The sequence below is a fragment of the Gambusia affinis genome, linkage group LG22 (genome assembly GCF_019740435.1).
Source record: "Gambusia affinis linkage group LG22, SWU_Gaff_1.0, whole genome shotgun sequence".
In the NCBI taxonomy this organism is placed as follows: domain Eukaryota; kingdom Metazoa; phylum Chordata; class Actinopteri; order Cyprinodontiformes; family Poeciliidae; genus Gambusia; species Gambusia affinis.
This window is the reverse complement of record NC_057889.1, coordinates 20,505,055-20,519,588: the sequence shown is the minus strand read 5'-3', so window position 1 is coordinate 20,519,588 and position 14,534 is coordinate 20,505,055. Positions and strand designations below refer to the sequence as shown.

At 38.8% G+C, this 14,534-nt stretch overlaps 1 protein-coding gene across 4 annotated transcripts in view; it reads right to left on the bottom strand.

The window, feature by feature from the left end:
* LOC122825102 (CD2-associated protein) overlaps positions 1–13,580 on the bottom strand; it is a 50,775-nt gene extending 37,195 nt beyond the window's left edge. Inside the window, exons 1-2 of one of the 4 annotated variants that reach the window (XM_044106183.1) lie at positions 13,177–13,580; positions 2,934–3,091 (exon numbers count right to left, since the gene is read on the bottom strand). In XM_044106183.1, coding sequence (XP_043962118.1) covers positions 2,934–3,091; positions 13,177–13,180 — 162 coding nt within the window. In that variant the 5' untranslated portion in view covers positions 13,181–13,580. Of the gene's footprint in view, positions 1–1,829; positions 1,863–2,933; positions 3,092–13,176 lie in introns of those variants that run through there. The other 3 variants (XM_044106182.1, XM_044106184.1, XM_044106185.1) reach the window with 3 other exon arrangements.
* Between the last annotated feature and the right edge of the window lie 954 nt (positions 13,581–14,534).

Below are 14,534 nucleotides of genomic sequence, written 5' to 3'. Positions count from 1 at the left end.
ACTGTGCAGTGAAGCTAACTAAAAATGAGAAAATTAATTTTTACGGTAAATCTCATCAAAACCTTTGCTAAAAGGAGTAAAAAAATTATGGGTTTTCTGGGTGACATCCAACAGTATCCTTCATCATCACGCTGCCTTTGGAAACACATTGGTGAAAAGCCGCTCAGTAGCCAAATCAAAGTGTTGAATAAAGTAGTGTCTTAAAGTCTGGAGATTACAGTAGCTATGTAGCAGGTGATGCTAATAAAATATCAAACAGCAGGTAAAAGTTTTACGGAAATCAGAGATCAAAAATCAGTCACAGAATTGAAAATGTGCGTTTCTTATGTTCACCCAGAAAGTTACCAAATAGATAAATGTTTTGCTCAGTACAACAGTTCATAGACAGGAAGCTGCATCAACCAATGAATCTCATTCTAAACTTTTAAGATTGTTTGGCAAACTGCCCACCTCAAAAACCTGAGTCGTAAAATATGACACAATAGATTTACCGCATCTTTTCTTTATTTATTCGCAACACAAAAACAATGAAGGAAAGAAAAAAAATGTGCTGATCCATAAAGGCTGTGGACTCTGTAAATGTGTGTTGTATAGGTGTGTGCGCATGGTGACCTCATTCGTGGCCTACTTCCTGGTTTACAAATGCTGACATGAAAGTTCCAGTGGAGAGGAAATCCATCTGAGTGTGAAACCACAGGAAACATTAAGATGAGACCAGAATTAGCAGGTTTCTCTCCAGACAGAGAGCGGAGGACCTGTTGCTGCTGGAGGCTCTGAGCTCCAGTCACAAAGCTACAAACCGCCAGCTCTGCATTTTGAGCTGGGAGCAACAGTCTGCTCACAAGAACAAGCCTGTGCTGGCACCACACCCTAAACACACGCAGGGTGTTAATTACTTAAATGTGACAAGAAAAAAAAAGATTTTATTTCATTAACTGTCATTAAAACAGACAAGAATTTCTTTCCTTTCTATGAAAAGTTGAGATGAGGAAAAAATGACATTCTCAAAAAAGTTGTTTAGGCTGTGTGTAGGCAATTCTGTTACATCCATCCATCCTAAAATCTGTGGAGAGTTGGAATTTTCCCAACAAATTCCAATGTAGTTGGGGAAATTAAGCCTAAGAGCCTGGAAATGAAACAACAGGAATGGCAAACAAAGTGTGTTGGGATTATTTTGTCTCATTCTACTTTACCATCATGAACTACTTTGTGCTGGTCTCACTAAAACCTAAACAGCAAACGGTGAAGAAAAACTTCATTAAGGCGCTTGTAAATGTTTAAATAGTCATTTCATCATGGCTTACAGGGGCTGAGGAATGAACAGGCATACAACACAGCTCTGAGTATTTGTCTCCATGGGTGTGTATGTGTCAGCTGATGGGTAATAAAGTGAAATATTAAAAGATAGCTATGCTAAAGAAACAAGAAAGTCATTACTGTTACTTTGTTTACACATAGCAGGTTCTCAAAGTCATTTATATATTTACTAAGTTTAGATCAAGTAGAAACATCTGGTGTGAACAGCTGAAAAGATTTCAGTCAAATTATAGCTACTAAAATACATCTGCCTGACTATGAAAAACCAAAAACACGAAGTGAACAGAAACCATCAGATTTACTCAATGACGGTCCCTTGCTCCTCTGAGATGAACTAAACTCTGACAGGAAAGTGGATGGTCGTAAATCCAACAGACCTGACAGCGACGTGAGCAAGTAAATAAAACATCAACCCTCCCAGCTCTCTGTGTCCTCACACACAAACATCAGATTCCACATTTCCATCCTTCCAATCCTGATTTTAGCATTTAGCCGTCAGCTGGCAGCCTTACCGTGTCCCATTCCAACATGCTTCCTGCCTCTTATCGCTCACTGCGACGACACAGCATGCTAACCTGCTGTCATGTTGTTGGGGGTAAAGTTCAACTGCTCGCTCCTTACAGGATTACGCATCCAGGCCCGCCGGCTGCGGCAGGCTGCTTAGCGGATTACCTATCTCGCCGTGAGGATTAAAGGATCGAAGGAGCAAGAAGGAGAGACGAGGAAAGATGAGGAGCGGCCCACGGCGAAATGCTGACTCATAACACAAACTGTTAATAATACCAAATGGCTGAAAGGCACAAAGCAGCTGAAGAACTAGAGCTGATTTCCTGCAGCTTGTTTTAACTGTAAAATAATTAAAGGTTAGTTAATCATGTCACAGTTTATTATATTTAGTATTTAGTACTGTGCAGAGTGTAAATTCATGCCTTTGGGGTAGGGGCTGCAGGAAAATGAAAGCTAAAACCCAAAATAGTCATTATCATCATTATATTCAGTGGAGATGTCTGTGACAGATAGAAGAAATAAAAATGAGCAAAGTTTAGGAAGTGAGCACAAGCTTTCACTTTATGCAGCTTTTTTTCCCCATGCGATACATTTTGGTGTCGAGCATTTTTTAAAAGAAAGATTTTCTTTTGACTTAAAAACATGATTCTTTCTTTTGCACATAAAGTTTGAGTTCATAAAAAACACATCTTGTAAAACCAAACCTGCTTCATTTGTGCATATAAGTATTTTATTTACACTTGGTAATTCATGTCTTCCTTTGATGCACTAAAAGTATTGTGTGATTTTGTATGCATTTATAAAGGAATAGATTTTTTCATTCAGGTGACCGATTCTAAGAAAAGTGGGGGGGGGACTTGTAGTTACATATTTGTTTGAAAAAGCAGAAAACGTGGAATGCTGTCTGCGATATTAGTGATATTTACAAACAAACATTGGAGTATTTTTTGGTATTATTGCCAACCCCTGCATGATGTTAGTGTTTTTGTTTGCTTTGTAGCCTCACACCAACAACCTGAGTGATCTACCTAACCTGTAAATAGGCCACACATGAAGTTACTCTGATAAAATTCAAGAGATCAATATAAGACCCATCGATGGTCTCCCACCTTAACAAAGTTGTCTGGGAAGACCCCTCTCCTCCCATTGAGCTCCCCCTCCATCCAGCCCTCCTCCTCGATATAGCGCACATTCTTGATGATGTCACCCGGCCGCAGGGTCAGCTCGTCATCGTGGAGCGCGTCGTATTCGAACTCCGCTAAGACCTCTGCTCCAGACAGGGATGGAGAGAGAGAGAAAGGGAAAAAAAATAAGCAAAGCAAAACAACAAGAAATGTGAATCAAGACCCTTAAATCATCACAATGCAACGCTAATAAATACAAACGGAGTCACAAAATTAATTTTTCAATGTGGTTGGAAACGTACTGCACAGTTCCTGTACTGAAGTACTGATAAAAAATTACAAAAAAACAGCAATTGCTTCATCTGAAACATTTCTAAATCAATTGTGTTTATTGTAGGACGCCACAAGCAAGAATACACTTCCATTCTGTCTGCCTTTAAAGTATGACGGCTTGATTTGGGACAAAATAGCAATAATAATCTTGACTATTTTAGTTACTGAAGTTGAATTTATAGAATATCTGAGCGTCAAAGCACGTATCGTTTATTGTTCCTAGGGAAGAAAGCAGAAAGCCGGCTGACTGACTGTGCAAAATTTATTTGCTGAATTTCATGTTTTAAAATACAAGTGTGCAATAATTTAGGGGATACGCAAGAGGGTTAGGGTTAACCCTCATCGTTTTTAATCGTAAAAATATCACAGACAGTGTTTCAGTACAGCAGAGAATTGAAGGCAGAGTAACAGAAGTACATCTGAACTTTAATTTCATTTAACACTGGGAGTAGAAGAAGACATTTCAAATATCCAAAAATAAATAAAACAACCAAAACAATAGTACATAAAATGGATTATAATGTCTCAACAAAACAAATTTGCCTTTTAAAACCTATCAATCACTGGGCTCAGAGAGAAAAAAAAAACAGGCAAGAACACCAAGTTTTTCAAAATGGCAGCTTTTCAAGATTCTCTTTCAAGATTAAGTGATGCAAATTAAATTTATGGAGCTCATTTTAATCTGCCACGCGATTATCTGGTTTACTGCTTATGGTTGTGGGTTTAATTGGTGCAACCCCATGCAACACAAAACCCCTGCTGGATCAATCCTCTCATCTGCTGTGGAATCAAGTAGAGAAGAAACATGCTGGATTATTCCTTTACAGTCCCTCTCTGACCACCTTCAACATGACAACAATCTCCATGCACCATTAATAATCACGTAGCATGACACACCGCACAGCCTTGATGAAGTTGCTACAGCAGGCCGTGTGATTGGCTGTTTACTGAGCACCCTGCAGAGAGCTGGCCTCACACCAAACACAGATAAAGGTAACACTCCTATTAGCCCTGCAAGGCACACGCGCACACACACACACACACACACACTCATCTGGAATAGTCATTCACTAACACAACATTACCTGCTGTTAAACTTGGCTCAGCTTCAGTAGAGTATGTGTGTGTGTGCGTGCGTGTGTGTGTGTGTGTGTGTGGGGCCTCCCTCTGACATCACTAACCCTGGCACCGACACCACGGCAGCCTGGGCCTAAGTCCAAGGAGAAACTGGCCCCTATGCGCTGAACTCAGAGCAGCTTTCAGAGGTGGCTGCAGGCAGCAGATCTCTGCTCCATTACAGCCGACCAGGAACAACCAGTCACACCAGACCAGAACAACAACTTGGACAGTGGCGGTTTTTCTGAGGAGACACTTAAAAAAAAATTTGGCCGATGACTGGAACTGGCTGATATTCAGAAGCTAAAACATGAAAGCATTTTTCTCGTTAAGTCAACACATCACAACCAAGAACCACCAGGTGGCACTGGTAACACTCTTCAGTGTGAACGTTACTACTGAATGGAGGAAACTTGGTGCTTCATGCAATTTTATTACAAAATTGCATGAAGCAAAAGTGTTGCAGTAACATTTATTTAAATAAGTTCTCACATGTAGACATAAGTTCCTGTCTCAATAAAATGTCTTTGCAGAAGATTTTAAGTAGCAGAGTAACTTGTCTCATTTCTATTTCCTGTGGCAAGCAACTTTTCAGAACTCATCCGCAGACATTACAGGAAAAAAATACCAGTGGGTCTACACCAACCTGACCTGAGTGAAAAAGTAATTTCACCAAATTGAAAGCCTCTAATCACCTAAAAAAAAAAAAAGAACACTTCACATTTGGCAGAATCATCTTGAGAATATCTAAGACTTTTGGGAAACATTGTGTGGACTGATGGAAACCAAATTGGACCAAGTGTTAGAAGATGACATAGACAATGAAGAATGATGTGACGTTGGAAGCGATTCTTTCTTCCACAGAGGTGAGTTTTAAAATCGAGCCTCACTACAACCTCCAAACACTCAGGTAAACATCTGGAGATACACAAGCCTCACACCCCTGTGAGACAGTCTAAACACATGAAGCGGCTCCACCCGGGCTTTATATAAATAAACTGCTTAGCCACTGCTGTGAGCTGTAATTTGACAGAATCTGTTAATGCAAGTACAGAAAGACAAGAGAGATCCAGGCGATCTTGAAACTGAGCTTTTGAAGGATCCTATACCTTCAAAAGCAGTTAATATATTTGAGACCTGCATCCTGCAGGTCTCAAATATATTAACTGTAGAACGCACTCTAGTCACACACCATCGGTTAGCAGACAGATGAACTCTTTAAGAAACACCAATTTTCAGAATAACTTGGGAAGAGGGGAGAAAAAGGGATGTGACATAGTTATCCTTACAGTTCTGTCACCAATCTAGAGAATCTTTCTCAATATCGGGACAGATACGGACCGGTGCATCTGTAGTTCAAACGGAGTTTGCGGGAGCTCGGTAACCTGGACTGAACTTTTTCCAGCCTCAGATCATGACGGGGCCCACAAGCTGCGTTTAGCTCCACGCATGCTGGAGAACGACTTCATTCATCCATGTTTGGCCGCTGTCCGAGGAACAACCATACAGGCTCTAATGGGACATTTATCCTGAACACAAAAGACTATGAGGGCTGCTTACTCTGGCCGTATGGTTGGGAATCAGATGAATGAGGGCTAGCAGAGAAATATTTAGCTTGTTGTAATCCGAGACAAAATAGTCATTCATCACACATTTCTAAAAATAATGATTCATTTTATGATAATCTCTCTGAAAAATGCCTTCAGTACAGCAAGAGGCATGACCTGACGCATGTCATATGAAAACTGTTATGAAGTGTCTTCTTCTGAAGCCATCCAGCTCGGAAGAGACAGGAAATGACTGAGGGATGAATGACACAGACGGAGCCATGTGCGTCTGATTTCGCTCTGTCAGTGAGGAATCTCTACACAAATCAAGATGCAGAGCTGCTTCCTGTCCAGTCTGGAGTTTTCGAAGCCAACAGCAGAGTGGCTTCACACCTCGGCTTTAGGAGTGGCCTTGTGAGGATTCCTGACATATCTGTGACAGCTGAGCCCTGAGAGCAGAAGGGAGGTGGCTCAAGGCAAAGGAGTCACTCCTCTGTGGGAACAGTGACCCGAGATCAGCCTGTCACTGAACATACCGTCTCAAAACACATGAGCAGGACTGGTGAATGTGGTGAGAACAGAAAAAACAGCTTTTGATTGCTTTTTCAGTCACCAAATATGAGGTTTTACCGGGGTATGCAGTACAGTTAGAATGAAAGACACACTAGATAAAGATTGAAGGATGGGGAGAGATGGATAAAAAAGGATTTATATAACTGAATACATACATATATATATATATATATATATATATATATATAAACACAAGACATTCAAGATCAATAAAGATTATTTAAGTTTTTTTTCCTATATTTATTTCTGTATATTTTATATATTTCTGTCAAATGTGTAGACATGTTCGACAGACATCGGTGCACCGATTGCAGCGTTCTGGCCGATCACCGATCTTTAGAAAAACCTGACCTGCCGAGTGTTTTGAGTTTGTAACCAAGGGAAATGTTACACACAAAATTTTTTAAAACTAAATAAAATGTAATAAATAGTGGCAGGTGAAATGCTGGCGTGGCGGACAAGTGGTGTAGAAAATGTATTGCTCTGGTGAATTTGCGCACAGAGTGCAAGGCTCACAAAATACACACACTGTACACCAGAGAATGTGTGAGCACAGAGTCTGATTGTGTAAATAAGTTTTGTGAAATAATATTCATTCACAACACTGATCTAGGATTTTCCCCATTAGGCTTACCCTCTGTGCATCATAAGCCTGGCAGACCGCCAGGTTTTAATTGCACATCCCTGCAGCAGCCCGTTGGCCCCACACACTATTCTTTCCAAAATATGAAGCCTCCAAAGTTTTGTAAGTTCTAGTATTTGTCAATGATTTTATTTATTAAGGGTTAATAAATATTGTACGAGTATATGGGGTAGGAGTTCCTAAGTTTCTTACTTCTTCTAACTCCTTTTCGAGCATGTCAAGATTATTGTGGTAAAAAAATATGTCTTTTGCATTGCATGATTTTATACATGTTTTAAATAAATAAATAATAAAAATAAAAACCATCGTATAACACAAGGCTCAGCAGGTTTTCTGGGGAAAATCTTGTCCAGTGTATTATAAGCCTGGCGGGTTAGCAGGCATTACATAACTCCTTACCAGGTTAAGCATTCTTTATTTACAAGTATAAAGTTTGTTTTAGTACACTGGAAACAGTGTGATAGCAAAATGGGTTAAGATGAGTTTATAGTTGGTGTTGAACTCAGCTCAGGTTCTGTCATCTTATGATAGGACACACATTATTATAAGTTGGGATGTCCTGGTCTGTCTTACGTACACAAGGTTAGGAGTGTATGTAACACAAGGTAGTCTGTTTGCCTAGACAGTAAACATTATTAAAATATATTTCTTCTTCTCTTCAATAAAGGCCAGATTTGTGGCGTATGAACATAGCAGTTGTCTGTCCAAATAGCAGAAAACGGCTATTTGTCCTTTTGTTGGACACATAATGGTTGGGATGATGATGCATTTCCTGTCCCCAGCCTTCTGCTTCCAGGTCACCCTTGAGTACAGCGAGGACCTTATGTAAGTGGATGACAGAAAGGAGGAAGTTGCAGAGGACAGAGTCAGGAAGAAGGATAAGAGAGAGGGGTTTACACGAGGCCACGCAGGCGAGCAGCCTGCCCGGCAGCCAGTCTGAAACACTGGGATCAGTCAGTAAAGAGGAAACTCAGCACTGCATTCCTTCCTACTGATCTATGAGATAGCTGAGAGAGAGCTCCAGTTCTCCATGTTCAATAGGAAAAGATAAGGATGCACACAGGTGAAAATTAGGGTCAGTATCGATTACCGATATTAGCATTTTTTCTGGGCAATAACAAAATTGTATACACTTCTTTAACCTTTTGGCATCTTGAAATAAATCAACCACAATACTGTCTCCACCACTGCTTCTCCGCTTCAGTTAAACTCCCCACAATCCTTTGCTGCATCACTATCACAGTCACATGACCAAACAAATATCTCATGACCAACCTCCTCCAGAAACAAACGGCAATAATATGGAAATAAATATTAGTAGTCAATATTGTGCCAGTTTTATTTATTGGGTTGATATAGGTATGTTAAAAAATGTCTAATATCAGCCAATACCAATATTAGAGTTGGTATATTGCGTTATACTCTAGAAACAGATATTGCGTTATCATAAAGTCTGTACCACATTCTTTTATGTTACAGCCTTTAGAAAAATGAACTACAATCAGTCAAAATCCAAATTTGGTGGGTCAGACTTCAAGAATACCTGAAATCATTATCGGCCCAGTAAAAGCCCAATCGGTGCATTTCAACTCAGCCGATCTTAAGCATCTTAATCACTAATTACTACATCCTCCGTGGACATCAATTGCACTCCATGTCCAACTGGATATAATAGGGACAAAATATAGCTAAAATTCAAACATACTTTAACGAGCTCAATGGGAAATTAAATGTGCATATAATGCAGTATCAACCTACCAAAATATGGAGTCAAAGCATAAATTGTGTTTGCGATTTTGCATAAAACCGATTAAAAACTGATGCATTCTGGAGCTCCAGAAAAGATAATTAAGTATTTAATATCTGGAGATTAAAGTTTTCCTTCACTGGAGGTTGAAGGAAGCAGTTTCCCAATGAACTGCTTGCCGTTTCATATCAATTTCAATTTGACAAGCTGACTACAAATAAAAACTAACTCCCTTCACGTTAGTTGCTCAACAACAACATGCAGCGACAACAGATGCTTGAAGAAATGAGCAGAAAATAGACTTACGAGGCTAAAATATAGAGAAATGAATGATGAGTTTTACAGGTATAGTTAAGAGAGAATGTCTAATTGAATATAAAAGAGGTTCAGATTCAGTAAACTTTATTCAAAAGGGCAATTCAATTATAGTTGGACACATTTGTTACAATAACAATGTACTTCAATATATATAGTGCACAGGGGAGCAGGTTCCAGGTTTCACAATTAACTAAATGAAAAACCATAACAGGAAATGCATGCTAATCTCGTCACATTCATAATAAGACAAAAATCCCAAATGAGGAAGATTTGGAAAAGGCTTCAGGTGACATATTAGACATTTTCACAGCTAGTGTAGATGGTTTATGAGGGGTGTATACTGCATAGTAAGGCTATATTTACAGGCTTGCGTTTAATAAGAAGAATTCACTTCCTATTACTATTCTAACTGAAAATAGAGAAGTTTTATTCTAGTCACTCTTAATATATTGTATCATTTCAGTTATGAAGACTGATTAACGTGGTTTCTTGTTACAATAAGGCAGTGGATTTATTTGATGACGGACTTTTCCCAGACTCCAAGAAAGAGGAAAAAAAAAAAAGTAGGTCAAAGAAAAATCTAACTACTAGATTGGTAACACACTTCACTCAAACTCCTCCTTTTCACACATCTAGGCCCCTTTAATCAAGCAGGTTCCACTGTATTTAAACAGTATCATTTACACTGGGAGGGTGTGAAACTGCTGCTTCATACAGTGGTGCTCAGGCACGAACATGAAACTGCAAAAACAAGAGAAAAAAAAAATAGACCAATTTCTCTGCACACACACACTTAGTAATGCAAGTAAGACTTTTAGACATCTTCAACATGCCAGCATGAAATAAAAAAAAAAGTGCATAAAGAAATAGTTTCACAAGCAAATGAGTAGGAAGGAAGAAACAAATAAAAGAGACAAAAACAAACCAACAAAGGAAAGTAAGAAGTAGAGCAAAAAGATTCTGCACTACTGTTGTAGAGGCACAGCTACTTCCTAAATCCGCATCGTTCTTTATCTGTATCTTTATTATTAAATCAGGTTGAGAATGATTTGATGGAGCATTTCTTGCAAGGATCCTGCAGGTTGTAAAACATATGATATAAATAAACTCCACATCAACCCAGTCTGTGGTGAGTAAATGGGCCATCAGGTACTGCAGCGTCTGTAGAGCAGTGGTGAGTAAATATTGGCAGATAAATCGATAAAGCCAATTTATCAGTGGATCTCCTGTGAGCAACAGCTGGCAGAAACACTCCCGGACCCGACGATATTTGCTACATGTCTTCCCTCCTCTCCTTACTCCTTTCCTGTCAGCCTACTTTCATATAAGGGACACAAGAGCCCACAAAAAAAAAAGTCAAAAAACACTCATGTCACTGGCAAAAAGTAAATTAATGCAGAATAAAGTGAAAAGTACTAATAATAGTAATTTGTGCCTAAAATAATAAAAATAAAAAAAATAAAACACCTTGTATCCCGTTGAAAGTATGCAGCTACCGTCCTATGGTTTGATTTTGAAGTACAGAACCAACACACAATTTTCTATAATAACATAAATACATAATTAAATTAATTGGGTCAACTTTTTCTAAATTTCTATTAACAAGAAATGTTTAGTTTAATATAATTGCTAAAGACAGTTAAGACAACTTAGTTAAAGTTGTAGTGGTAGCTTTTTCAAATGTCAAAGTTTGGACTTAGTTAAAGTCGATGCAACTTACATGAGACAAAGCAACGAGGAAACTAGTTGAGTCAGCAAATTGTCAAATTGATGTGAATAACAGAGAAAGGGAGACATTTTGGATATTTCTTAGCTGATAAATGTTGTAGCTCTTCCACATGAGAAATTTTGGCACATTTTCTTTCATAGGTTCCATTTTCAACCCAATTATATCCCACCATAGATGGATATTTAGCCAGTAGGACTGAGCCTGAGGCAGCGAAAACTCAAAATAGTTACAAACAATGCTGCTAAAAATGCTAACGCTCAGAGGTTTTGAAGTACATTTTAGAAGTAGAGCAGCAACTATTATTTTAGTAGTAGATTATTCTGACAATTGGCACATTGGCAAATTTTCCATTTAATTCTTTAAGCCTTTTTAATACAATATTAGAAATGTATTAAAAGACTCAAATGAACAAATAATTCAATTCCTTTTTAAAATAAAATTTTTATTGCCTAGAAATGTAACAAGATCCTTATTTTAGTGACCATTTGTAGCAAAGGATGCCACAAATAATAAATCTATCATCAACATGCAAAAAGCTCAACAATTTCTGCTCAACATTGATACAGTGTAGAGCTGAACCAGATTACCAGATTAATAATTAAATATCAAGGTGCTTAATGGGAGATTTATTTGTTTATTTTACATAATTTGTACTAGGTAAAACTAAACTATGCCACTTGAGTTCTGGGTAGATTAACAGACAAAGACGGGATATTTTTCTATCTATGTATATATTTTTGTAGAGTTTTGGTTTAATTACTGTTGTGAGGGTGTTCTCTGAACAAACATCGTGTTTTTGAGTCTGTATACGGCAGTAAAGGCTTATAAAACTAGTAAATGATTATTCAATAATCAATTCATCATAATCTGATTAGTCTGATTAATTGTTTCTGCCCAAATTATAAGGAGCAGGAAAAAGAAAACGGGCATCTGGCACAACTGACATCCCAAGATTTTCTTATACCATGCAGCATTAATCCAGGGGAATAATATCCTAATATTTATCGGTAGGTTAGGTAAGTGTGGAAACGTGTCCGAAACTGTAAAAAGAACCACAACTTAAAAAACGAATGCAAACTTTCATAAGGGGAAGAAAAGATTCTGTTTGTGGAATGTAGCCAGGCAAGCTGTGTTGGAGGAAAGAGAAGGAGAACACACTGACAGCTCCAGCATGTTCAAACCCAATAAGCTTATCTGAGACAGGCAAGACCAAAACAAAAACCAGCACATTCTCAGAAGCATAACCAACTAGAAACCAAGACTTATTGAAGCTGCCCGAATTTTTCTTTTAAGTTGTTTCTATCCTTAAGTCTTGCTTTGACTCGGAACATACCAGCAGTTGAAAACTTGACGCAGCCAAACCAGGAACCTGTTCCACCACATAGCAGACACCTTAGGCAAGCCTCTGAGAGCCCGGCCACAGTAACCACAACCTGTACACCCAGGAGTACGCAACAGGTGGGGGTGGGGGTCATGATGCAAAATATGGAGACAAATCAAAATGTTTCCTCAGGATTATGCTGCGGTCGGCATTGTAAAACACCAATATCCACCATAAACAGCATTTATGCGTTTAAAAACATGAGTTTATCTTTCTCACATTTAACTCCTGATCCCCACTTCCAGACGTGCTCACAGATCACAGATACGTTTCTGTCTCGTGGCTCTAAATGTCAAGCCTGTGGATTTATCTATTCACGCTGACAGCCTTGAGGCAAACGCAAAAAGAGGAAGTTAAAATTTGTAGTCCAGATAAGACGTCTAAGTTGCCCCTCCGCCCCCAAGTTATCCACAAAACTTCGGACTTGCCTAAGAAAAGTCAGGTGTGAAATAAAACAGTTTTTTTTCTGAGGGGTTTTAGTAGCTTAAAGGTTTCACTTGAGGATACAGTAAAACCAAACGAGAGTGGTTTAAAGAAAGTTCGCTTTAAAAAATGCTAAAAGCACCACGACATCCAGGGATGAAGGTGGTGTTTTCCTGTGAACCACACAACTAGCTGGCTAGGCTAACCAGCTAGCTTCGGGCTTTGCTAACTGTAACTCTCGGCTTCCAGAAGCGGATAAAAAATTTTTACAAGACGCTGACACTTGCTTTACTGGTGTGTCTGCAGGCTCGAATAGCCTTTTAGAAACTGCCAAGGGAAAATAATAATAGCAATAAAATAAAATAAAAATTAAACAGACAGCGTCAAAACACAAGCGCCACATCACTGGTGAACTCACCCATTCCCGTTTCTCGGAACGCCCCGCAGAATCAAATGTTGGGAACCTTCCTCACAGCTCACGCGCTACTGTCCAGGTGGGTAGGAGCGACCAGCCACAGAGAAGATGAGGTGCGTCGAATTACCGCCGAAAAACAAGCTAAACGAGCCTTAAATCCATCCGTCCTAGTCCCAGCAAGCGGTCCAGTCCTCCTGAGTTCTCTCTCTTGAATATTACAGTGCAGGAAGTTAGCCAGGAGTCGGAGTCTCCACCTTTCTTGGACTCGCCTCTACTCGGCTCTCTCTCCCTGCTTCCTCCGCTCAGCGCCTGTTTTCCTGCCTGCCAGCCTGCCTGCCCACCAAAATTCAGCGCAGTCGGAAACTTCGCGAGGTTTCAGGCGGGATAGATCAGCGAGAGGAATTTGTCAGTGGAATTTGTCAACTCTCCATCCAGCTCAGCGTGTACAGTAGTACCTACTGTACGAGCCTGGGCTCGTGTGCGTGTGATAGACGCTGCTTTAGTTACCAGGGCCGGTCTAAAATCTCCCTGGGGGGCTCGTGGGTGAGATTTTTATGATTTGGGGGAGGGAGAGGTGGATGGGGAGAAAGCAAAGGGGGGTCATCTTGGAAATTACTGAAATTGAAATCCCAAAAATATAATAACATAATTAAAACTTACCTTTTAAGGTGAGCGCATCTCATAAGCATTAAATTATGATATAAAAAAAAACTTTAGCTGTTTTTGTTGTTGTTTTGCAACAAAAAAATTTGTTTCCAGGTGTATTTTTCCAAATCTACTCAAAAAAACAGCCACAATTGAATTTTGTTCAAAATGGGCTATTTTTATTTTTTTCCATCGTACAAGGAAAATTTGGGATTTTTTAAATTTCCATATTGTCTACTTTTAATCTCTTAGACAATGCTTAAGAAAGTAATTAATATTTATTGGGTTTTTACAGCTACTGATTTATAAATATTAAAACCTGTAAAAAAAAATTATTTTGCATAGATTTTCTGAATTTAATTATATTCTCATCACTGCAATATATAAGTTTAATAATGTGAGAAAAACACAATTTTTGGTTTAATCAATTAGTATTTAGTACAGCTAACTTTAAAAAAAAAAATAATGATGTGGTTCTGTTTTAAATTCAGCATATAAAATCATTCAGCCCATTACGTCAATCCTCTTGAGACAAAAGAAAAGTCAAGTTTTTAAGAAAATGGCCACTTATAAATTAAGCATTAGATATTTGACAAGATCAGGCAACATTAGATTAACTCATCTCTCTAAATAGATTAGTAGAGACTCATAACTACCCTCCATGTTGATGCTGATGTTTCCAGTTAAGGTAGCTCCCCAATGGCCACCACATATGT